A 26415-nucleotide genomic window follows, 5' to 3' on the forward strand; every position below is an offset into this window, starting at 1 on the left:
CAGGCTCCTCCACCGAGGTCTTCTTCTACCGGATCCTGGACCAGGGATGAGGGTGTGGGTGAAGAAAAGCTATTGAGACTACAGTTTGGAGTATATCAAGGGGGTGTGCTTAAAGAAGGAACCCATATAATTCAGCAGATGCTGGGAAGGGCTCATCTGGGCCTCCTAGGCTGGAGCGTGGGCACTGGGTCCTCACAGAAGCCCCCCCCCCAACCCGCTCCCTTCGCACAGTACCGACGGCATTTACACCCAGAGCCCAAACCCTGGCTCTAGAACAGAGCCCTTGCCCTGCCAAACTGAGGGTTTGCAGTCACCCTGGGAAGCCTAGGCTATGGGGAATGTGAGGAAGGGGGCAAAGGAGAGGAACCAGGAAGACAAATCAGGAATGGACACAAGTCCTAGAACAGGAGGTCTTGGGAAGCAAGGGTCTTTCATGAGGGACAGAAAATGCACTGGTGGTCAAAGCAGAGTCAGAGAGTCACCTTGGCCTCCTTCTAGGGCCTTCACCAAGGCTCCTCGATCCTGATCCCAGCCAACACGGGCAGCCCTGGAAGGAGTTTCCAGACTTGGTTGCTGCTCACACCACAGGAATGTGCAGGTCTGGGCATGCCGTGGTGCAACCTAGTCGCCGCCCCCACCCCGCCTCCTGTGTTTGTACTGGAGAGTGAGAAGTGGAGGCCCAAGGCTGGTGAGGTGTTCTCAGACATTCTTAATGGGGCCTGTTCTGTGAGTACACAGGAGTGCCCTGCCTCTGTGGAACAGGATGCCTCTTTGTTAAGGTTCCTTAGGGTCCTAAGGTTTCTGCCATCCAAGAACGGCTGTGAGTTCCATTGCTGGGATTCAATAAGACACAATTGCTTACACTTAGAGACCCTCTCAGACCCAGAAAGGACAAAACATCAGGGTTGAAATCCAAAAGCAAGATGGTTGGTGATCTGGGGCTACAACTCAGCTCAGATCCCATTCTAGAACCCACAGGAGCCCCACACGGAGCGCACCAGCCCTCAATGAGGTGTTGAATTAAGATCACCCTCATACATGATATCACACGATGGTGCAATATCTATCCATCCAGGAGCTGGTCTCCTCCAAAGCAGCTTTGGGTTTCATCTTGGTCCTCTGTGGAGTCTCACAAGCCTTGTCTTGCTCTCATCCTGCTTCTCCCAGCGGGAAACTGTGCAGAGTTGAGAAATGGGAAGGGGGAGCAGCCACCACCTCTCACTGCTCTGAAGGGAAACTTGGTCCCAAGAGATGCAATTCCTGTCTTGGGTCACTGAGCTTTGCACGTCCAGGCTTAAGTTCCTGCCTTAGAACCCTCCAGAGCTGACCCTTGCAGTGGCTTTTGTCCCCAGTGGCCTCGCCTCACCTCTCAGAGACAATCAAGTATCTCACTATTTTCAGACTACTAGGAAGAGACTAGGAACTACTCAGTCTTCCTTCTAGTCGGAGCAGGGAGCTGGCCTTCATAGGAAAGCCGGGGAGGGGAGGCTTATGGAAAGGTGACAAAGGCAGGAACCAGTGTCTGTTGACAACCTCCTGGTGCCAAATTCTGCACAGAGAATCCGTGTTTTCTTCCTAAATTCTCACAACAACCCCTAAGCATGTGAATATTACTTTTTTTAGCAGCTAAAATAAGTCAAAGAGAATGAACCTGTTATGCCTCTGACTTAGCATACTATCTGCATCTATTCTGCCCTAGGTCTGGCCTACGGGCTCCATAGAGGGAAACCCCATAGGTACTCTCAGTGAGTCGGCGCTTATTCCATCCCCACACTCTGCCTGGAGCCCGAAGGAATAAATAGACTGATGAGAGCTTTGTCCCTCTAAAGAGTCCTTTCCTCTGTCCTCAAGTCCTGGGTGGTTCATATTTGAAGTTTGTTTCTTATTCTTGTTTTTGATGTAGGGTCTTGCTTTGCAAGCCCAGGCTGTCCTCAACGCTCTGCTCCAAGGTCTTGACTATGGAGTTGAGTTCTTACATTGCGCTACATCTGTCCTGCACAGAACCACCCCGTGTGATAACTTCAATGTTTCCATAGTGATAAATCTTTCCTCCCCAGTTTCCTTACGTTTGCACGGCACCTGGGCCATAGAAGGCGCTCAGTAAATGTGTTAAGTGAATATCAGCTCTCCACATACTTCTTCTAGATCTTCATCGATCTATAGAGACCAGTAAGCTTAGCCTAAATCTGATATTGTCTGAGTCATTCATTTGGGGGGAAGAGTTACATCCTCTCCCTTGGTGTTCTGAGGTCACTAGTGACACCTTCACATTTGAAAACTGTTCATGTTTGCAGATCTTGGCTTTCCAACTCGAGTCTAGGCTTTGTTGGACAGGAAACATATTTTACATGCAAATAACTTACGCCAAACTACTTCATGTTTCCCCGCAAGAGATTTGCAAGGAAGTGGGGAAAGTGACTCTGGGACTGTACAGGCTACCAAAGCCAACTACTGACGTTCAATCTCATCCATTGCAGAGTTCCCCAGACCCCAGTTACCAGACCGCTGGCTGCATCTCATAACCTCTGACCTGTAGTAGTAGCATCTAAGTATCGATTCACCAAGAAAATTATTTTTAAAATTCCTAAGAGGTTAATAAGCCCTTTGAGCTAATTATTTCACAAATCACAACAGTGTATGTGAATATGTGAATGAGGTATGGTTGTCCCTAGTTAGTGTTGCTTCCTGGAAGCTCTGGACAGCGACCAGCGAGTTTGATTTCACCAGTACTGAGCAGAGAGGCCATGGCTGCTATTCAATGTAAGCAGTTGGGAAGAGAAGTGGTAAAGGTTGACGCTGAACTTTAAATTATTTGTTTATTTATTTAGGCTGGGGCGTGTGTCATAGCTCACATGTGGAGGTCAGAAGACAGCTTATGGGGGAGTTCTCTCCTTCCACAAGGCGGGCCCCAAGTTGTAAGCTTGGCAAGCAAGCACTCTACCGACTGTCACTTTTCCTACTGAACTATGCTGCTTGTCTCTGAAGTTAATTCTGAATCTTCTTTGTCTTTTTCAAGTAAATTACTGATGAATTTTGTTCGTTTAGTTGTTCACACTCTAGCTTTACTTGGGACAGTTTATGTCCGGACTCCATGTCTAAGAGATAGCGTCCCACTAATCAGTTACAGCTCAATACAATCAGAGACAGATGGACTTGTGGGCATGGCCATTCATCCCAGAACCAGACTGCTCAAGTCTGAATGCTGGCTCTACTGTTGTTAGCTGTGTTACCCTGAGCAAGCCACACAACCTCTTTGGGCCTCAGTTTCCTCTTCTACAAAATGGGAATAATGATGATATTTACATTAAAAGGTTGTTTTAGTGAACCAATGTGCAAGAGGACCTCTTTATTTTCAGTTTTTTGAGACAGGTTTCTCTGTGTAACAGCTCTAACTGCTCTAGAACCTGCTTTGTTGACCAGGCTGGCCTCAAACTCACAGAGATCCTCCCGCCTCTGCTTCCCAAGTGCTGGAATCAAAGGCATGTGCCACCACTGCCATGCCCAAAAAGTAGTTATAATAATGCTTCGTACATTTAAAAAACCAATTAAGTCACCCATTAATCTTATGATGCCAAACTTGATCACCAGAAATTCTAGGACCCAAAAGTTAAAAAGTAATCTTTTTTTTTTTTTTGGTTTTTCGAGACAGGGTTTCTCTGTGGCTTTGGAGCCTGTCCTGGAACTAGCTCTTGTAGACCAGGCTGGTCTCGAACTCACAGAGATCTGCCTGCCTCTGCCTCCCGAGTAATTCAAAAGTAATCTTAAGGCTGGATGTGGTGGTACTTACCTAGCACTTTGGAGGTAGAAGCCAATGTATCTTTGAGTTTGAGATCAGGCTGGTCTACATAGCAAGTACTGGAACATCCAGAGATGCATAGTGAGGCCCTGTCAAAAAAGAAAAAGAAAAGAAAGGAAGGAAGGAAAGAAGAAAGGGAGAGAGAGAGAGAGAGAGAGAGAGAGAGAGAGAGAGAGAGAGAACCAAACAAATGGCAGGTAGGGCTGGAGCCATGGCTCAGGGGTAAGAGCACTATATGCTCTTCCAGAAGATCTGGATTTGATTCCCAGCACCAGAAACATGCGTAGCTCCAGTCCCAGGGGATCCGATGCCCTCTTCTGGCCTTTGCACACACCAGGCATTCATATGGTACACAATGCAGGCAAAACACTCCTAAAATTAAAAAATAAATAAATAAATTTCAAAGGGCAAGAAAGCCATGCCTCTAGAGACAAGCACCAAAACCACAGACAACACATAACTTGGCAGAGGTATTGACAGAAGCTGTGCCAAATCACACAAAGACCCCCAAAGTGTACAGTTCTGGAGTCTTCCATGAGCTTGCAGAGTCTGAAGGCATCAGAAAATCTTGTATTGTTCGCGTGGTCTCTGACAGATCAGTCTGTCTTAGAAACGTTTCAATCAGAATTAAATTTAAATCAAAGAGGTCAGCTTCGGTGGGTTACTCACCTGTGTGCTTTGAGAGCTATTCCTGACAGTAGACTGCAGACAGCCCAGTACAGGCCTCTCGGTGCCCAAGAAAATGACTTACAGAGAAGACACACTCTGTGCTGATGTTCTTGATAGCTGGTGTCATACTCCGTGGCAGGAATCCCCCGACTGACCCCTGTGAGGGAACACAGAATTGTAAGCCATAGCCCCTGTCCTTGGGTAGGTATCCTGTGTACTAGGAAAACAGGCCTTGAATCTCTCAAGTTTCTCGGTCAACAGTTATTAAAACCTGTGTCAGCTATGAGTCTCAAAGAGTGGGAGACTCAGTGTGTGTGGAAAACACGAATTATGCATGAAGAATGAGAACAAGAGCTCAGAGCAGATCAGGGCAATCAAAAAAGGCTTCATGGAAAAGAGATCAGAAGCTAGCCACTGAGGGAAGACGAGACTGTGTGTAGGTGTCAGGTAGAGAAGATGCAGGGACGGACATCCAGCACAAGTGTAAGCAGGTTGTGTTTACGGCTCGGCATCGCTGACGTGCCTAGAACAGAAACCGCGTCCAAGGATGCTGAGGAATGAGGTTGGAAAGAGTTGAGCCAGATCATGAAAGGCCTTGCCTTTGATTTGGTCCTGGCAAGCAGGAAAGATGCAGAAGCTCCTAAGCAGGAATCCTGGGAGGGCTACCAAAATCTGCCAGGCTGATCAACATGCCTGTGGACGCCCACAGTGAGGCAGGAAGAGCCCTGCCTCCTGAGCTCCCATCTCTCACTCTGCCCACCCTTCACACGGACAGGAGAGACGGGGCACCTGGCCATGGCTCCACAGGCCTTTCCTTGGCCCTTCCTTTCCTTGGGATGCTCCTAGCTCCTTTGTCCCCCACCCCGCCTGACCTCCTAAGGGCTGAGCAGAAAGACACCCTCTGTGAGAGGAGGCTTGGCAGCTCTTTGGGCGAATGAGTCAGCCACCTGGGCGTGGCTTCCTTCCAGCACTGTTCTTTGGGCTGTGCACCTTGGTTGTGGGAAGAAGGCACCATCTTTCTCTAAGATTTCCCTTTCCTGCTATGCCTGTGGCTCTGATTCTCCATTCCTGCCTCCCATCGGTACTTCCTCACCCCCACTGACTTCTCTCATCCCTTCCCTTCAAGACAGGCTCAGATCAATGGACTTCTCTTGAAGCCCAGAACCCATTTACTCTCTGGTTCTGGTTCCTTCCCCAGCTCTTGTGAAACTCCACACTTCTGTGGGCAGATGCCCTGGCAGCCCTGGCAGCTTGAGCATAGAACAAGTAGGTACAGGCTGAGGCCCTAGTGCCCACTCCTACCATCAGAGCTCTGCAAGCCCTGGCCAGGCAGTCTGTTTGCCCAGCTGTTGTGCCAGGCATCCCTGCTCCCAAGCTGTCCTTGCAGGCAGCTGCCCCAACACAGGGTGGCAGGGGTCACTGCAGATGCCCCTGTACCAGCCTGCAGGTGACAAAGTCTTCCCCATGACCAGCCATTTACTGCCAACTGGAAGGAGCGCCCCAGGCCCCGGCCATCAGGCTCCAGTCTTCAGAGATCACCAAGAGATCTCAAAACATTCCTTGAGCAGAAGTCCCAAGCGTAACCAGGTTCAAAGACTGAGATGTTGTTATGCAGAGGGGCAAAAGAACAGAGACTCTCGCATTGTTTGGAGTGAAGCGGGCGGCTGAGTTCCACGTCAGGAAATGAGAATGTGGAAATGGCCTCTTCAAGGGGTTCTTCTCAGCTTCCCTAGCTTCCACGCAGCAGGAAAGGAAAGGCCCACACAGCTGTGGAGCGTGAGGCATGAGCAAGGACTAGCGTGTAACTGTGCCAGTCACATCCGGTTCTCAAAGCAGGGAGCTTGGAGCGGGTGGTGCTCTCGAGACCATAGGCTTCAAACTGCTCTTTTTTTATGAAGCCAGAAAGCCTGCTGTTTTCCCGAGGTCCCACATCTTGTCCTTGAGAATACGGACTTCCCGTTGCCAGACAAACCTCCACTCCTCCCACACGCATCTGCCTTTTCACCTTAGAAAATCCAGTTTCCACCACGTCACGGCATTGGAGCTAACATGATGGCTGGGTCCCACAAACTAGCCCCTCCCGTGCCAGCCCTTTAGCTGTGGAGGAAGGGTTCCGGGAGGAATTTTGGGCCATCCCTTAGGTTCCTTTTCTCGCCCCCACAGTCATCCTAACAGACGAGGAGGTGCAGCGAAAACGGGAGATGATCATGAAGAGGAAAGAGGAAGAAGCCTTGAAGGACAGTCTAAGGCCGAAGTTATCGGAGGAACAGCAACGCATCATAGCCATTCTGCTGGAGGCCCACCACAAGACCTATGACCCCACCTATGCTTACTTCAAGGATTTCCGGGTTCGTCTGCTGGTCCAGGGCTTGAGCTGGGGTAGTGGAGAATCAGATATAGCCTAGGTGTGGGGAGCAGGAATTGGGGGGTCAGGGAGCTGGGAAAGGATGGAGACCTGCTGCCCCCGTGAACCCTTTCCCTTGCAGACTTTCCCTGAAGCTGTTGCTCTCAGAGGCAGGAAGGTGACCCCCCAAATAGGGATCTCTGAGAATTCATCTTTGCCTTCCAGCCTCCGGTTCGTGCGGATGGGAGTGAGGAGAGTTATCCTGAAAGGCCCACATTCAGCTTCTCCGGGGTGTCCTCCTCCTCCTCCAGCTCCGATCTGTAAACCACCTCACTAGGTAAGAAGCCCTTCCACCAAGCAAACTGGGGGAAAGCATCCACCTCGTGGCTCTTAGGCTATAGGGGGAAGGGACAGAAATCTTCCATTTTCATACTGTGAGTGGGACACAGCCCTTCTTTCACAGAAAGAGGGCTGTCTTGTGCAAGATGCATGCTGGGAAGAGCCAAGCTGGGGTTCTGGCTGTACAAATCTGGGTCCAAGCTCAGCCTCTGAGCCAAGCTCTATCCTTGACTTCCTCCCTGGAATGACCTGGAGGTCACTACCCAATGTCTTAGTCCTGGACTCTTTGAAAGGTGGAACTGAGTTAGGAAGATGAGGTATGAGGCGGGAAGGGCGCAAGCCTGAGCGCTGTGACCTCCGACAACCCGTCGCCTTCAACTCCTCAGAGTCTGGGATGCTGTACTTCTCTCTTTGGGCTCCCATATACATTCCTGCCCCATCCGTCCCTACCTCATGGTGCCCTGTCCTCTCTGCCTCTATCTCTCACCCAGTTCTGGTGTTCTCCTCTCAGGGCCTGGAAGAAGGTGGGGATGGAACCCCCACCACCACGCGCACACACCTCCTGGGTAACTCTAGCCTTCAGACATGAGAGCTCCAGACTCTTCCACACCCCCGTGCACAGACTGAGACGGGGTGCTAGTGCCTACCCACCGGAAGTGAAAGGAGAGAGGTGGTCAGACTTCAGAGAAAAGCACTGGGCGTGACTTGTGACTGGCGCTCCCTCCCCTCCCCTCATTGGGATTCCCCACCCCCACCCCAAGTACTCATTCTGTTTCCATCTGACAACACAGTCATTGTCCCAGTTAGGGACAAGTAGTTCAGCTTTTAATAATCACATATGTCCTTTAGGTAGTTTTATTATTTATTTTTTTTATTTTACTTTGAAACAGGGTCTTACTATGTAACATTGGCTGTCTTGGAGCTTGCTATGTAGACCAGGCTGGTCTGGAACTCAGAGAAAAATCACTTGCCTATGCCTCTTGGGTGCTGGTGATTTTAAACTTTTCATAAGTTCATTGCTCCAAGGTCCTTACACCCACCAATGGTATGTTCAGTATAGTATATTTACAAATTAAGAAAGGTAGAATGAGACCATTTCAAAGTTACTATACGAAAGTCACACACATTCACCATCGATACTTAGAAAATGGAGATGATTTGGTTGCATAGCATGATCTTCACCCCTGCTGCTCGAAGGAAGAGACTGCCCACCTGGACATGTCTTTCTACTTCCCTCCAGAAGTGGAACTTTGCGGTGTAGCCTTATGCTTTGTTTCTCTTCTCTTAGCCGTATATCAATGGAGACTCGAAAGCTGGCTCGGGTCAGAACACCAGTTGCTCTTGCAGAGAACCCAAGTTTGGTTTCCAGCACCCACGTGGTGCTCACAACTGCCCAAAACTCCACTTTCAGGGGCTCCAGTGTCCTCTTCTGGCCTCCACAGGCGCCAGGCATGCATGTGGTACACATATATACACACAGGCAAAACAGTCATACAAGTTAAATAGAAAAACTACATCTAAAATTTCTAGATATTATGCATCAAGACGATGGCTTGAGGACCACAGAGTGACTCAGTGGGCAAAGCACTTGCTACGCCCCACAGCCTGAGTTTAACCCCTGGAACTCATGTAAAAATGGAAGGAGACAACTTCACAAATTGTCCTCTAACCTCTGCATGCGACCGCAGCGCGCGCGCACACACCACCACCATCACCACCACCACCCATGAATGCTAAAATTTTAAAAACTTAAGACTAAAGTTTTTAAAGACGAAATAGTGTCCTGAAATATAATAACATATAACATATCAAAATCTCCAACCATTGGATATCTGCATTGGTTCCTAGTTTTTTTAGTTTTTCTTCTGGGTAAAAACATTTATACTTATTTCAATTTTTTTCTTATAATGAATGCATGCAAGTGGGATCACTACATACATAATGATAAACTCTCTCTCTCTCTCTCTCTCTCTCTCTCTTTCTCTCTGTCTCTCTGCAGGGCGGGGGAGACACCCTTAATCGCTCTACTCAGGTGCTAGAGGTAGAGGCAGGTGGTGAGTTCCAGGCCAGCCAGAGCTACATAGTGAGACCATGTCTCACTTCTCTTGTCTCCACCTCTTGAGAGCTGGTATTACAGGTGCACATGGCCACACTCGGCAACTGAAGGCTTTTTGCTCCTAGTTTCAGATAGTTTAGAATCCCTGAACAACCTCACCTGTCCTGCTGCACCCATCACTGCATAAGAGCGTCCTCAATGCTTCAGACTTTACAAATACCAGCATTGACTTTGTTTGTCTCCAACGTATAGTTGGAAAATGTAAATATTCTCTACCTTGTAATTCTTTGATCATAACAGAAATGAGCTTTTTGCCCCATGGGTTGAGGAAGTGAGCTTTTGCCCTACAGTTTTAATTGAGTTCTTAGGAAGACTTCATGCTTTGCAAAATTATAGCTAAGAAGGACTACCCCCCCCCCATCGAGTGTCTCTGGCTTCTTGGATTTACTGTCTCAAAAAGCTGAAATAAGAGATGGGGAGAGACCCAGAGAGAGCCTAGGGAGGGAGAGCAACCCTGGGAAAGGCAGTCACGATAGGGTCACGCAATGAGGTCCTCACAGAAATGCCTGGCCGGGATGTCCTTAAGTAACTCCCTCTTTTTCATCATCTCCCCCAGACATGATGGAACCGTCCAACTTTTCCAACCTGGATCTGAATGAAGAGGACTCTGATGACCCCTCTGTGAGCCTGGATCTCTCACAGCTCTCCATGCTGCCTCACCTGGCGGACCTGGTCAGCTACAGCATCCAAAAGGTCATCGGCTTTGCCAAGATGATCCCCGGATTCAAGTAAGAAGTTCTTGAAATGTGTGGGAGACTGACAGAATTCTGGGTGGAACTAGATGATACTTAGCAATCTTCTACTGCTTCCCCCATCCCAGAGCGCCTGCCCCCCCCCCCGCAGGACCTCAGGACCAGGGCAGGACAGCCCTTTAGCATGTGTAGTTGCCTAGCACTGCATGGAGAGATGGTTCTGAGAGCAACTCCAGTGCTAGCTTTCTGGATGATGAAATGACTTCCCACCCAGCTTTCGTGACCAGCTAGGGTCCTTTTAGGGTGTCAGAAGCAGGCCAAGGAGCTCTAGTTCCCTACCGCTGTCTCCCACTAGAGCCCTGCTGGCTCGAAACTAGTCCTCACATAAACCCCTTAGATTAAGCCTAGAAAGTTCCTGCACATCCAGTTCCGAGGCCAGGATGAAGTGACAGCGAGGACAATGTCAGGACTTCCGGACTTGTGAAATAATCCAGGAATCCTAGAAAACTGGAGACAGGTTCACTGGCATACATGACCAAATAGGATGGAGACAGAGAGTTCTACTAGAGTAAGTGTCCTGCCTTATAGACTCCTTCATACAGATTTTGCTCCCTCATGTCAGATTTATTTTAATAATAATTACATGTGCAGTTGGGGAGATAACTGCGGGGTTAACAGCACTGTACAAGCGTGAAGAGCAGAGTTCAGATCCTTAGTGCTCACATAAGGCAGTCAGGCCAGGACCGGAGAGCTGGCTCGGCAGTTAAAAGCCTGTTTGTCCATAGGACCCAAGTCTATTTCCAGTATCTACATGGTAGCCCACAGTTGTCTGTAACTCTAGTTCCAGGGCATCTAATACCCTCTTCTGGCCTCCACAAGTACTGCATTCATATGCTATGCAAACATACACAGGCAAAACACCCATACACGTTAAATAAAAATAAAGGTAAAAAAAAAATTCAGGCTAGCGTAACTAGTAGTCCTGTAACCCCAGCATTTAGAGGGAGAGGGGATCCCCAGGGCAAGTTGGCTACATAGACTAGTCACATCAGCCAGCTCTAGGACTCAGGGAGACCTTGCCTCAATATATTAAGTAATGAGAGATCAAGCAGGTTGCCCATTGACAATCTCTGGCCTCCACACACATACATATGTGCACATTTGAACATGCACACACATACACTCACGTGTGTGTGCGTGTGTATATATATAGGCATATATAATACTTACATCTGAATATCCATGCAGTATTAAATATTCTTTTTTGTTTTGTTTTGTTTTTTGAGACAGGGTTTCTCTGTGTAACAGCCCTAGCTATCCTGGAACTAACTTTGTAGACCAGGCTGGCCTCGAACTCACAGAGATCTGCCTGCATCTTCCTCCCAAGTACTGGGATTAAAGGCGGGTGTCACCACACCTTAAATATTCTTAAAACAATACAGTATTGTCACTATATATATGGTTAGATCTGTATTCAATCTCTTCATTGTTTCCCAAAGTTCACTGGGTACATTTCCATATAGCCTGTATATAACATGGTCAAGAAATAGGAAGAAGTCAGTCAGTACAAAACAATGTTGTCATCCCTTCCCAAGCTAGCAATAACTGAGGCCAGATTGCTTGCAGGTGCTGAACTAGGGTCCGGTGCTGAGTCCTGGGAGCTGCAAGTGACTTTAACATTGGCCGCCTTTGGACAGAAGCTAACATGAGGGTTTTTTCGTGGATTTGTCAGCCTTTCCCTGTGAAGGAAAGCAATTAGTTATTGTTGAAATTACCACACCATCCTCTCAACAGGGGTAGTCCACGGACCTAACGCAGCACCTCCAGGCTGGTTTCGGCCAGGAGACAGCCGCCTGCGTGTTGCCCTATAGCTCTCACCAGCTCTGACGGAGTCAGTGTGGCTAACGTAGAAGAGCAACATGACAGGCCGTGTTGAGAACCCCCTCCCCGCCCCACCGCGCTGCACCTTCAGCTGTGGCTGAGAGGGCCAGGGACTTTTCTGTCAGCCAGGTGGGCACACCGGTCTCCTGTATGGAATGAGGCCCGCTTCACCCTCAGAGATTGGTCATGGAACTGGCAACACATTTTGTTTAGTACAAGTTCCAACTCCTTCTACCGTGCTGCACGCTGCTGTTTGGTAGCTCCGTGCCTTCCAAAGTCTTGTTTTGTGTAAACAACTAGAAACAAGACAAAACAAAACACCCCAAGGAACCCAAGTCCTGGCAGCAGCTGGCCTCCACCTGAATCTGAGAAGCAATCTCATTTTTCCTCACTCTAGTAGGGGCAAGGTTGAACAGGTTGCCCCTGAGCCCCCTCTATGTGCTGAAGTTTGGTGTTTGGAGGAGGCAGAGGCAACCATCATGCATCCAGACCACCTAACACTCCCCCCTCTTGAGTACCTCAGCTTCTGTCCCCTGCCCCCATATCTCATTATTTATTATTTAGCTCTTATTATTACTTTCTCTCCTCCATTTCTCTCTCCACGGCTGAGATGACCTATTCCTTCCTTTCCTTTGGGGGTCCATTTCCCCACGGGATTCACTAGCCTAGCCCTGTAGTCATGGCTAAAGTGAGATACGCATGAGCAAACACAAGAACCACCCAGGTATTGCTGCAAAATGGGTTACATTGATGATGAACACCCTCAGGTCGGCTCTTCTTTCTTCAGCATGACCTGAGACAGCTCAGCAGAGTGGTTTTTGTTTTTTTTGGGGGGGGGTTGTTGTTGTTTATTTTGTTTTGTTTTGGTTTTTTAGTTTTGTTTTTCCTTCCTTTCTTTCTTTCTTTCTTTTTTTATGTTTTTGTTTTTGGTTTTAGAGCCTGTCCTGGAACTAGCTCTTGTAGATCAGGCTGGCCTTGAACTCACAAAGATCTGCCTACCTCTGCCTCCCGAGTGTTGGGATTAAAGGCGTGTGCCAGCACTGCCAGGTGGCAGATTGTTTTATAAGAAAAATGGGCCAGGCCTTTGCCAGAGCTCTGGAAGTATGCTAATATGGATACCCTGACTAGACAGAAGGGGTGCCATACCTGGATGAGAGCCAGCCCAGTAGCTCTCTGGGTCTGTGATTTCCACACCAAGGGGCTGTGTTTTCCTGAGAACAGTAGTTATGTCCCTGGCAGCTTTGATCTTGCTGCCCGAAGGCGAGGGAGACAGGTGGGGAAGGCACTATGAGATGTCTGAGAGGGTGAGGGGACCAGGGTTGGGATGAGACTCCAGCATGGGCACAGAACCAGCCCAGGGCGGCAGTTCCTGGGCTCTTCTGGGCATGCACAGCACAGCGGTGCTCCCTTGGCTCTGCTCCTTCCTTCTACCTCCTCTCCCTCCTCTGCTGCAGCTCACCCACAAACCTCTCTCTGCACTGCAGAAGTACCTGGAGGAGGTAGTGTCAGGAGCAGCTTCTAAATGGCCGGGAGCAGTGGTGGCTACCAAGGCTGACTGCACGCAGACTGCAGTCCCAGGGAAGAGGCTACAAGGCCACAGCTGCCCAAACCCAGCTTCAGGAGCTAACCGCCTGCAGCCTTGCTGTCTCTTCCATATCCAGGGCCCTCCAGTCACAGGCCCTAGAGGCTTCCTTCACCCTCTCCCTCACAACCTGGTATCTTTCCTACCAGCAGCTTCCTTGTCTAAACCGTGAGGGATGGAAGTTGATTAGGACACCATCTCTGGCCTCCAGGGACTCGGTGTCAGATAGAAGAGATAAGCATGTAAGCTACAGCTGCCCAGAGATAAGAACTCTGCTGGAAACCTGCTGGAGACACCGTGGGAAGACAGGCAGGGAGGGGCTGCCAGACAGCAGCTTAGTTCCAAGGCAAGGCACACCTCTGAGTGCATAGACGTGATCATAGATGTGAATAGTGACTGACTAGGCTGGGAGAGATGACACTTGGCCAGGCCCTGGGCTGGTACTTGCTGGGAACCATCTCAGAAGGCTCCGCATTTCTCCGCTATGGATAGAGTGCGCGGCCACTGTAGCTTTCCTCAAGGTAGGTGGACGTCTGGACCACAGTAAACACCGATCCTCAAAGCAGCAGGCATGACTGCTCACCTCCAGAGACCTGTGCTGAGTAGAGCACAGACCCCCCTCACAGCCACAGGGAGTACCCGGAGTGAGAAGTGACCAGACGCCTCGTATATAGCTGGGGTGCAGTATGACACAGCCTATTGAGAACTAAGCTGAGTTTTCTTTTCTTCTTTTTTTAAAAAATAATTTTTATTTTCTCTTATACTTATTCTGTAATTTCCAAAGATTTAATAGTGAGCTAAAACTCAGATGGAGGCAGTGTTAGCGTTTGATTGTTTGTTTCTGACACCGGGTCTCAACTTAGAAGCTCAGGGAGGTCAGGAACTCACTATGTAGCCCAGGCTGGATTCAAATGCACAATCACCTCCCCAGCTACAGTCTGCTAAATGTTATCATAGACATGAATCACTACACCTGGTTGGTTTTTGCTGTTTTGACATGCATTGATTATTTATACTTAGGAGCATTTAGACACCACGTTGTTAATCTATTTACAAAAGAAGGACACAGTAGTTCCCTTTAAAAAGCAAAAAGCCAGGACTGGTGAAATGGCTCAGCAGATGAAAGTACTTGTCAGCATAAGCCTGATGCCCTGAGTTCAAATTTCCCAGAATCCATGGTGGAGGAAGAGGAGAGAAAACTGATTCTCCAGAATTGTTCCCTGGCCTCCACAAGTATGTCATAGCACACATGCACCCCCAACACACAATATAATAATAATAATAATTAAAAATTTAAAATAAAAGCATTCAATTAGCTCTGGTTAGGGGTCCTCACAGCTAATAGAGAAGTTTGCCAGTTCTGTGTGCCATTAGGACATTGCACATGTATATGGCCCTATTGGTTATAGCTCAATAGAAGAAGAGGCAATTGATGTAGGAGCTGGATCCTCACAGCTGGAACCAGAGGCTGTGAGCTCCGCTCTTGGAGAAATCTGCAGCCGCCATGTCACCACCATTCATCAAGTGTGCTGGAGAGGAGCTGGCCACGCAGTCTCCAGTGGGACCCTCCCACCTAGACTGGAGTTTCTCAGTCCCGATCCTTGGCCTGCCGCCTAACCGTGGAAGCCTTCCACTTCCCATCATCTATTGTCCGTGTCCTGCACTTACACACTAAGTGTTGCAGAAAGCATTTTAGCCTGTCTACAGAAGACTCCTACAGAGGCGTCTAGACGGTCAGGAAAAGAAAGCAGGGAAAGCCAGAAGTGAGTTGGCCTATCAACTGCCTTTCTCTGCCGCTGCTCAGACAAGCCCAGTTCTTGACTCAGAAGCCTGCAATGATTGGCCTCCTGTCACATCAACGTGTTTATTGATCCTCTTGTACTCAGGGTTCAGTGATGATTCTGTGGGAAACAATAGCGCAATTAAGAGATGGTGTTGGCTCTCAAGTATAAACAAAGCTTAGAGCTGGGAGTGGTGATTCCAGCTCTCAGGAGGCAGAGAGAATGCCAGCCTGGGCTACGCAGAACCCCAGAGTCCAGAACACAAAACAAAAGAGGCAGAGGCAAGCACAAGAAGGAAAGGGGGAAAGTGAGCACCATCAGTATGCCCTGGTGGCAGAGAAAGAACCGACTCTGCTGATCTGGCCAGACTCCATGCAAGATCACACTTGGTTTTGAGACCAGAAGGTGTGATGGAACCTTAAAGGAAGGTGTTTCTGAACCTGGCAAGATGATACAAAAAGCAGAGGCTCTTGCTGTCAAGTTCCATCCACGGGACCCACTTGCTAAAAGGAGAGTAGACACTCTCTGAAGTTACCTTTTTTGACCTCCACCCATGCACTGTGGCTTATGCACACAAGATAAATTAATGCAATTTAAAAAAAATTGAAAGGAAGAGTGACTCCTAGCTGAAACTGAGCATCCTCAAAGGCACGCTGTGTAGGGGAGCATCACAATTGAATGCAGAGTGGTGTCATGTCGCAAGAACGGATGGGTGGTGGCATTTGTTATGGGAAAGAGGCCTGGAAAGGGGAGCCAAGCTGTGGAGTCTGGGCTTGATCCTAGGGAGGATCTCGTGCAAAGGAATGACATTGCCCTGTAGCAGCAATGGGAAAGATGAATGAGAGCCGTGAGACTCTGGGATTCTAGTAGGAGGCCCTTGCACAAACCATGGAGAGAGCCATTGTCTTAGTGTTATATTGCTGTGAAGAGACTCAATGACCAACGTAACACTTGCATTTTAACTGGGGCCTGGCTTATAGTTTCGGAGGGTTAGTCCATGATCACCATGGCAGAAAGCAGACAGGCATGGCGCTGCAGCAAGCAGTAACAGATTTTTCCATGCTGATCCACAGGCAATAGGCAGAGAGAGGACCACTGAGCCTGGTTTGGGCTCTTTAAACCTCAAAACCCACCCACCCCTAGTGACACACTTTCTCCAACATGAGCACACTTACTCCAGCAAGGTCAAACCCCCTAATCCTTCCCAAACAACTCCACTCTTTAGTAACTAAACATTCAAATATATGAGCCTATGAGGGCCGTTCTCGTTCAAACCACCCCACAAAGGAGACGGCTCAGGAGATCAGCCGACTGCTGTGCAAGCTTAAGGGCCTGAGTTAGGATCCTCAACATGCACATGAAAGCCAGATGTGCAGTATGCATCTGTAACCCCAGTGCTAGGGAAGGGAGGAGAGGGGTTCCCTGTGGCTCACTAACTGGGCAGTCAATCTGAAGCAGCAAGTTCTGGGTTCAGCAAGTGGTCCGATCTCCAGACACAGCATTCAACAGAAGACATTGGACATCAGCCTCTGGCCACCACAGACACCCAGACCAAAAACAAACACAGTGGCGTTCTGAGCCAGAGCTGTCCTAGAGAGAGCAAGAATAAAGTCACGGCCCAACATGTATCCTGGAGACAGAGGTGGCTAAGCTTGCTACAGAGATGGACAACTGGGAAAAAACGCAGAGGTGTTGATGGTGACTCTGCCAATGCCTTCTGCAAACCTGTGGTACATACCAAAACACAGGGGGCTTTCTGTGGCTGTCCCTTCCTCCTGACCATAGTAGCCTCTGCCATCGGTCACTGAGCTTCTGGGAAAGTCTTGGTCTCTTCTTGCCTCCCAGACACACTCTTACCTTCCAGGAGATCCCTGTCGAAACACTAAACAGGTGCCTGTGACTTGCAGATTTTTACTGGTTGCCTGACTTCTCCCTTCCCGCCTTCCCCCACAGGGATCTCACCTCTGACGACCAGATTGTCCTGCTCAAGTCAAGCGCCATTGAGGTTATCATGCTGCGCTCCAACCAGTCTTTCACCATGGATGACATGACTTGGGACTGTGGCGCCCAGGACTACAAGTATGATATCACTGACGTCACCAAAGGTGCGGTTAGACTCCTCCTCTATTTTCCCCAGTTCCCAGACTCTGGCTCTATAGTCTCTGAACTCTGGGGGTTGTGACCAGGCACCTGGAAGAAGAGGGGGCAGCAGCGGGGAGAGACGGGCAGGGTGGATGCTTCTGCTCTCACGCTGGCTGCTCACGCGCTCTCTCTCTCTCTCTCACAGCTGGGCACACCCTGGAGCTGATTGAGCCCCTCATAAAGTTCCAGGTGGGGCTGAAGAAGCTGAACTTACACGAGGAGGAACATGTCCTGCTCATGGCCATTTGTATCGTCTCCCCAGGTATGGAGCCGAGCAGGGAGGCACGGAGAGACCTGGGGCATGGTGGGGACGTGGTAAAGCCCCGCTCAGAGTCAGTGGGGCAGTCTGAGAGAGCAGGGAACAAGAAAGTTAAATAAGGAAACGCTCACTTTGCTGAGTTTGCATAGCCCATTTGGCATGTGGAGGGGTCCTTCAACACATGTGACTTTGTCCCGTGGAAGCCAGGGTGATTCAGAGGACTTTGAGGAACCAGATGAACAGGGTTCCACAGGCCACACATAGGGCTTGGGTGTTGCCAGTACTCAGGTTCTGTTCTTGTCTGAACTGGGATGAACTTTCCCATTACCCAAGGTTCTTCAGAGGCAGGGCACAAACCCTTGTGGAGCAATGGATGCTTCTGCCTGAGTTGACTTTGGAGGCTGTGAGCCGTGACCCAAGGTGGTAAAAGACTAAGAAGGGGGTTGTTGTGGTCTTAGAGATGTTATATTGGTGATAAAGTCCAAGGAATACAGTGCCGGCTCAGCCTGGACCACGTGTGCACAGGGGAAAACTAGTGGTCTGTGCCCAGGAATACTTCCCAGGCTGAAGGTCCAGGGAAGAGGCATAGGTTTCCCTCCTGGTGCCCAGCTGGCATGTACTCACTCATTCACATGCTCAGTCATGATTTACTGAGCACTTGCTATGGCTAGGCACTAGGCAAGGCTCAGGGCGTCGCAGCAAACAAGATAGACTTTTCCCTCAAGAAGGTTAGCGGGGAAATGAATGCTAGTATCTGCTCATTTTCACTATGGTGAGAGTTTTGAATATGAGGATGATGTGATACTACAAGAGAGATCCTGAGGTAGATCTGGGGCAGGGAGGTAGGGGGTATCAGGACAGCCTTCTTCAGGAAGGGCTTTGAGTCCTGACGAGCAGTCAGGCAGACAGAGTGGAGAGCTGACTTCCAGGAAGAGGGAAGAGGCCAGTGTGGAAGATCTGAATACCAAAGACTGAACCTAGAGACAAAAGGAGTGAGGTGATGTGGGGCAGGACCAGAGGATTCCATGGAAGGACTTGGTCCCAAATACAGTGGGATGTCATTGGGTGAACACTGACAAGGGTATCTATGTGGATAGATGACTGTGAAAGTGAGAGGCAAGGAATGCAGCTGAGTGTCCCTGTGTCTTCCTCCATCCCTGTGACACAGACCGACCTGGGGTACAAGACGCCAAGCTGGTTGAAGCCATTCAGGACCGCCTCTCCAACACGCTGCAGACCTATATCCGCTGCCGCCACCCACCGCCAGGCAGCCACCAGCTCTACGCTAAGATGATCCAGAAGCTGGCTGACCTGAGAAGCCTCAATGAGGAACACTCCAAGCAGTATCGCTCCATCTCCTTCCAGCCCGAGAATAGCATGAAGCTCACACCCCTTGTGCTGGAGGTGTTTGGCAATGAGATCTCCTGACCAGGGTAGCCTGCAGCGGTGCCTGGGTGGGGCTGTTCCTCCAGGGCCCCGTGCCCAGGCTCTGGGCAGGTTGCAGTCCAGCAGTGCCTCCTGCCCCCTTCTGGAGTTCAGTCCTTCCTCTGCCATTGCCCACGTTTGTCTGGCCCATCCTTTCCCCTGCCCAGCCTGTCTCCCTTTCCTGCAGATCACAGGTTGGCCCTGTCCCTTGAGACTTCAGTTAAGGAGAGACTGCTACTCATTTGACAAAGAAACTCAAGCGGGCATAGAGGGCAGAGGCCGAAGGCAGAGCCCTGCCTGGGGATGCTCACATTATAAGGGGCTACTGCTTGTGTCAAGGGAGGCAGGCAGGAGAAATGTGCCCATGTCTCAGGGACAGGTACCTGTACCTCCCCCCAACTCCAGCCCCACCAACCCAGAGCCTAATGGGAAATCCCCTACCCCTGCCAAAAAAAGGGTACCCACATACATCCCCTGCATCCCATCTCATGCTGCCGCCATTGTGTGCTATTCCATCCCAGGGCCCAATGTGGGGCCTCCTTCCTCTGCCATGATACTCATGGACTTGTTCACTGCCAAGATGACCAAATACACTACCACACTAACCATTGAGTACTCACCTAGCTCCAGAGTTCCCACCTTTGAAGTTTTGCCATGGGAATTCCCTGGGGCCAGGACCTCTGGACCAGGGGGCTTCTTCCCCATCCCAGAACCACTGACCTAGAAAGAACCTAAGGATATGCCCCAGGGGATGGGGCACAGGCCAAGTAAAGAGGCACAGAGCCAGCCTGTTCTTCCCACAGGACAATGAATGAGACCCCTCTGTCCTTGTCATCAAGTCAAGGGTCCCTCAGCCTGGAGATAGTGGGACCGCTCCTCTTACCTACACGTGTGTCAGGACCAAATGTCCCCAACTTTCAGAAGATCCCCAGCCCTGTCTTCACCCCTTACCCTACCAGTGCCTTACCACCTACCTAGAAAAGACCCTTTTTCTCTGGCTTCCAGGGAGCTCACCAAGAATGTCCCAGAAGTTATCTCAGCTTCCCCGTCACCCCTACTTGGAGCAGCAGTGTCTCCCCTCATTTGCCTAGGGGAGCTACCTTTTCTTCCTGTTAGAAGGAGATGGGGGAAAGCCAAGAGCTCCCCGAATGGAGCTCCAAGCCTGCTATCCAGATAGAAAACCAGACAGGATCACTCCTCACCTCCGGAGACAGAGAGGGATGATCAGAACGTGTGGCGTGCAAAGATATGGGACCAGTTCCCTGATTTCCACCCACAACCCTAAGTCAAGGGAGGCCTATGAAATGGACGGGCGATGGGCTAGGTGCACATCTTCAAACTCCACTTTTCTGTAGCAGCCCAGCCCAGGAGCTTGGAACCCTGTTCTCACTCACCCCAAGTACACCCCTTTCTGATCATGGGTGTGTGGAACCCATACAGAAGAGGTTCTCATAGGGGGACTCATAGAAGGTCCTTAGGTGAATGCTTGATTTAGGGAACACGGCCCCATTGAAAGCAGCAGTACAGTGCTAAGGTCAGTGAAAACATAGTTACATTTTTTTGTATTCCCCAGAAACCCTGGGACAAGACAGATTTAACACTGCAAGAACCATTAGTATCCACCTTGCCCTGCGTGTCCCAGAATTCAAGTGGAAAGCATCTGGGGCCACATTCTCATGCTGCAGACAGAAGGTTTCGTTTTAAATTTCTTAGATCAGGGTTGTTTTCGGAATTAGACCCCACCTAGACTGTGTCCTAACACCGAGGTGGCAGCACCTGAATCAGCAATGTGTGTGTGTGTGTGTGTGTGTGTGTGTGTGTGTGTAAAGATTGTACACTGATGATTATTGTTACTGCTTAAAAAACTACAGAGAGACTTTTGATTTTAGCTGCAGAACACACTGATCCAGCTCACTGTTCATTGGGAGGGAAAGTCTGAAACTTGTTAAGGACTTCAGCGCCTTTATAACAAGAACTTGCCATTAGAGAACAGCAGGGTTTACTGGGGCTCTCATACTCAGAAACGTCCCCAGGCCTGGAGAAACTCTGAACTATGGCCCTGGGCCGTTTTATATCGAGCCTGTTTCCACTTCTCTGGTAGATGGCCCAGGATTTGGGGAAGCCCTGGATTTTAGAGCAAACCTCCATCTGGGACTTCCTTCTTCCCCCAGAGAATAACCCACCCACCCATCCGTGCAAAGGCCTGGCTTTTGGACTCTCCACTTCAGCCCTGTGTGCTGCTGTTGTCTTGTCAATAACATGTGTCGGTCTTTGGAAAACTTCCCCCTCTGTCCTCTTCCTTTCCTGCCCTCTCCACGAAACTCCACAGGCCTCCAGAGCAGGCCAGTTAATCAGCCCAAGGACCCACCACTGAGGCAGCGCCCAAAGGGAATCCTAGGAGCAGGAGGAAACCAAACCGGCCAAGAAAGGTTGAGAAGCATGTCTAGTTTGTTTATTCTGAACACATGAAGGTAGGCGTTGAAAGAGCTCGCACTTCTGAGAGGTATTACTAGACACGAAGGGAAATACAGACACCACAATGGAAAAGCAGCAAGATTTCTCAAGATAGGAGAATCTTCCTGCTGCCTAAGAGGAGGGAAGTCGGGGAGTCCAAGCCGGGTCAACAGTGATGGTGGACATAAATGACAAATCTGGTGGACATTAGCCATCTAAAGAGCCTCCAAAGAGATTCCCATAGAGAAAAAAATGTTTTCTGAGATCTTGTCAAATAAACCATGAGAAGCTTTGCCGAGGGTACCAGACAGCTCACGCTTGCGCAGTGAGCGCTCCCTCTGTGACAAGCACCGCTGTAAATAAAGGCCTCGTGAAAACCAACTTGTTTGCTCTTCATAAGGACCAATGAAGGTTGCCCTCACATGGCGGAGGGGGTCGACTGCCCACAGCTACACTGGTGGTGAGGGAGAGGTGAGGTTCAGACCTGGGCAGCCATCTCTGGGAGCCTTTAATTAATTGCCATGTTCTACCGCCCCCGACGGAGTGACAGATGATGGGTAGACCTGCTGCCACCCTAGGGAGGACATGAGGGAGGTTTCCATTCAGAGATGGTGAAACTGGAGGTGCTGGGTCACAGAGTGCTCACTCCCCAAGAAGCATCTGAGCATTGGGCCTAATGTGTTGGCCGCAGTCAGGTGTGGCACTTGCCAAAGAACATCACTGGGAAACCAAGGGACTACTGGTAACGAAAGTCCTTGCACTGGGGACATCTGTTAGGCCAGCGCCTCAAAGTGTACAAGTAGCCCTGTGCATAAATATGACTCCTTAGGGGCCTAGAAGAGGAAGACAGACATAGCGAACAAGAATGTCCAGCCAAGGACTCAGCTCTGGGAATTGCGGACGGCACTGTTAAGCCCCACACACTTTTTTTTAAGTGGGTTCAGAAACCTGGGGCATGATTTACCTTAATTTACAGAAACATCTGAAAAGATCTCAAGCCACAAGCTAAGATGTCCCAGAGAGTGAAGCGGAGAGAGGAACTGGACAGAGGTTGGAGGGTAGATACCTGTGGGAGTGTGAAACTGAGCCACAGCTCCACAGATCCTCAGTGTTCTCAGAGACGGCCCAGATGAGGACTCGATCCAGGGAACACAAAAATCAGACCAGAGTGATGCATTCTTACACGCCAAGCTTTTGGTTTATACCTCATTGTTGAAACACTTAGTTTTATTTTATTTTATTTATTGGTTTTTCAAGATAAATTTTCTCAGCTGGGCAGTGGTGGCACACACCATTAATCCCAGCATTTGGGAGGCAGAGGCAGGTGGATCTCTGTGAGTTTGAGGCCAACCCGATCTACAAGAGCTAGTTCCAGGACAGGCTCCAAACTTACAGAGAAACCCTATCTCATAAAAAAGAAAGAAGAAAAGAAAGGAAGGAAGGAAGGAAGGAAGGAAGGAAGGAAGGAAGGAAGGAAGAAAGGAAGGAAGAAAGAAAGGTTTTCCCTCTGTATCCCTAGCCATCCTTATAGACCAGGCTGGTTTTGAACTCAGAAATCGACCTGCCCCTGCCTCCTGAGTGCTGTGATTAAAGACATGTGTCACCATGCCACGCTGAACCTCTTAAATTTAAAATCACTAAAATCAAACCAACAGTGGAGCATGGTGGTGCACACTTTTAATTCCAGCATTTGAGAGGCAGAAACAAGCAGAGCTCTGTGGGTTCAAGGCCAGCCTGATCTACAGAGGGAGTTCCAGAATGGCAATGACCAGGTAGAAAGAGCCTGTCTCAAAAAAAAAAAAAAAAAAAAAAAAGACCAAAATAAGCATTCAGTTCTGCAACTGAACAAGCCAGGTCCCAGAGTTTCCAGTGCTCAGCGGCCTCAGAACTACCATTAGGGACAGCGTGCATCGGAACATTTTTATGGTCACGGGGTGGTCTACCCCAGGCAGCCGGCCCTGGTGCTTTTGTTTTGGAGATAGACTCTTACCATATAGCACAGGCTGGCCTGGAACTTACTATATATTATGGACTAACTCCAAACTCAATGCTTCTGGTAGGATGAGAGAAGGGATGTTGTGGGGCAGGGCTCACAGCTGCAGACAACTTCTCGGAGTCACCATAGACACACGTCATATGCTCTGAGTGGCTGTATACACAAATCATATGTTCTAAATGGCTGTACACACACATCATATGTTCTGAATGGCTGTACACACATGTCATGTGTTCTGAGTGGCCGTATACACATGTCATATACTCTGAGTGGCCGTACACACATCATATGCTCTGAGTAGCCGTATACACACGTCATATGCTCTGAGTGAGTGGCCATATACATGCGTCATATACTCTGAGTGGCAGTACACACACATCATATGCTGGCCAGTGTTGTGAGGGCGGTTCAAAGGAAGCAGACCCTAAAATGGAATTTGAAGGCCAGAGTTTTACTGGAGAGAGGTTGTGTGAAATAGCATGAGACAGAGGAGCTGGACTGAGAAATATCCCTACAGGACCCCGCCATGACAAGCTCAACAGAGACCAAGTGTCAATAGTTCACCCTAAGACAATACCTGGCTCCAAGAAAGACCACAAACTGAGACTATCCAGGCACCAGCTAGGACCAGACCATACAAAGGAAATTTCTAATGTTCCAACCATTGTAGATAGGATCACTGCCAGCACACACCCATCGTTTTTCACCAGGACACCCCTACACAAATGTCAGTCAATCAGGGGTCCTGAATGTTAGAAGTCCCTCACCCCTACCTTTGCTACTATAAAAACCCAACCCCAACCGAACTCAAGATTCTCTGATCTCCCCAATACAATGGACACATGGAGAGTCTGAGTTTACAAACCTGTGTAAGAATACGGTTCATTGCTTTTACATACAGGACTCAGTCTCCTTGTTGGTGGGCGAACTCCGTGGTCTGAGCATAACAATCCCAATGAAAGTCTTAATGCTGCTTAAGGGGGGCCTGGAGCTGGGCTGGACTTTGGATGGCCTCCTGTTGAGGAAAATGGTTTTTTCTCAAAATTAATTAAATGTATTCATTTATTTTACATTCCAAATGTAGGTTTCCCTTCCTCCCGCCACTGCTCCCCGTCTCCTCACCCCCACCCCCCGATTTTCTACTTTTACATTAGAGAGCCATTAGGTGCGGTTGTCCCCAGAATCAAGGGTGACCTTGATGTGACCTTGAGATATGCCAAGGGCTGGTAGGAGCACAGCATATTTCTTCTCATTCTATCTAAACCAGGCAGACCTTTTTCAGAGGACTGGTCTAGCTTGGGGAGAAGCTAGAAGTATTTCAGTGTCCTCCTTGCAGTTCTTGGGGAAGGAAACACCCCCCACCCCCATCCCTCCCATCTCCTCAACTCCCCCTACACCACCACCATCCCCCACTCCCCTTCCCCAGGCCTGACCACCTATGATTTTTTGAGCCTCTTCCAGCAGTGAAATCTCAGCTGGAGGCTCATCTTGAGCCTCACCACTAGGGGGAGTTACTACCCTACAGCAAGGTCCTGGGTCCTGCTGCTGAAGTCACCTGATGGTGTTTCCCTCCTACACCAGTACATTGGACACCTCAAACAGGGGTCTCCTAAGGTCCAGATCTTGTACTTGCTGCCTCTGAGCCCCATCTGTGCTGAGAGTGAGAAGCCTGGAGTTGTCCACAAGCCCGATTGTATGTTCTTTCCAAAGTTTCTAAGTATAGGCCCACAAACAGGCCATTGGAGACAGAGTAGCAGCGAAAGCCACAGAGTAACACTTAAGGGTAGAAACTACACCCTGTCCTGAGGTTGTCACATGATGTTTTTGAGCCTTGGTTTCTTCCTCTATAAAATGGCGGCTGTAACAGTAGCCACCTTGATAGGTTACTGTTGCTATAGGTCACCCTGTGTAAAGAATTCGTCACAGTATCTGGCACATAGCCATCAATCAGAAAGGCCTGCCAGCATCATAGTTGGGCTGCAGGGTGGTCAAATAAATGTGTACTAAGAAGGTGATACTGTTGCCATGTTCTGTCCACTGATTCTTTCTGGGCCGCTTGATTGTCCCTAGCCTTCTGTCTATAGCCTCTTCTTCAGCCTCTTGCTAGGGGCTTCTGTCCCCTGATTATCAGCATCTAAAAAAGGTGTCATTAGGCCATCTGACCACCAGGGGGCAGCGAGTCATTTAATGAGCCAAATTGGACCCAACCGAACCAGATTGTCGGGGCTGGAGGGGATTGTCGGGGCTGGAGGGGTGGAATCTAAATTGGGATACAAAGAATTATGGTTACTGCCACCGCCAACTTCTTTCAGTTATATCCTTTCTTTTACAACTTCATCCCCACAAACCAACAAACGAAGGAGAATCAAAACCAAAACCAGTACCCTTATCTCCTGATTTTGTGAAGTGTGGATTACACCCATAACCCCAGGGGAACAGGGACACGTGCTTAGAGAAGACTGCACAAGGGTCAGGAATCAGATTTGATCTGTCGTCTTTACTTATGCCATTTTCTCTCACTCACGTATCCCAGGGTGCAGTGCAACCCCCACCTCTACCTCTCCGGGGTCCTTGGGTCCCTGCGCCAGATGCTGGAACTTGAGCCACTGCTGTATCCAACATGTGGTCTCAGAGCCTGCCAGTCCAGAAGCTCATGGCTGTTCTCAGCACTCCCTTGCCTCTTAAAAACAAGGAACCCTGGGAACTTTTACTTATGTAAATTATACCTAGCTGCTAGGTATGATGGTATATAGCTGTAATCAGGGCACTTGTAAGAAGGAAGCAAAAGGATCAAGAGTTTAAGTCTAACCTAAGCTACAGTGAGAGTTTGAGACCAAGGAGAACTGCATGAGATGCTGTTTTATAATAAATAAATAAATAAATAAATAAATAAATAAATAAATAAATAAAAAATCTGGCAATATTTATGATGTTAGAAA

The 26415-nt window shown here is 49.2% G+C and overlaps 1 protein-coding gene across 1 annotated transcript in view; it reads left to right on the plus strand.

Annotated features, from left to right (window-relative positions):
* Positions 1-21852, plus strand: part of Vdr (vitamin D receptor) — a 52675-nt gene extending 30823 nt beyond the window's left edge. The window contains 6 exon segments of the mRNA XM_050130905.1: positions 6629-6813; positions 7035-7146; positions 9821-9992; positions 17154-17305; positions 17488-17604; positions 18770-21852. Coding sequence (XP_049986862.1) covers positions 6629-6813; positions 7035-7146; positions 9821-9992; positions 17154-17305; positions 17488-17604; positions 18770-19029 — 998 coding nt within the window. The 3' untranslated portion in view covers positions 19030-21852.
* Positions 21853-26415: the final 4563 nt, after the last annotated feature.

This window comes from Alexandromys fortis, unplaced genomic scaffold (assembly GCF_014885135.2).
Source record: "Alexandromys fortis isolate MF-2015 unplaced genomic scaffold, M_Fortis_MF-2015_v1.1 scaffold_28, whole genome shotgun sequence".
In the NCBI taxonomy this organism is placed as follows: Eukaryota; Metazoa; Chordata; class Mammalia; order Rodentia; family Cricetidae; genus Alexandromys; species Alexandromys fortis.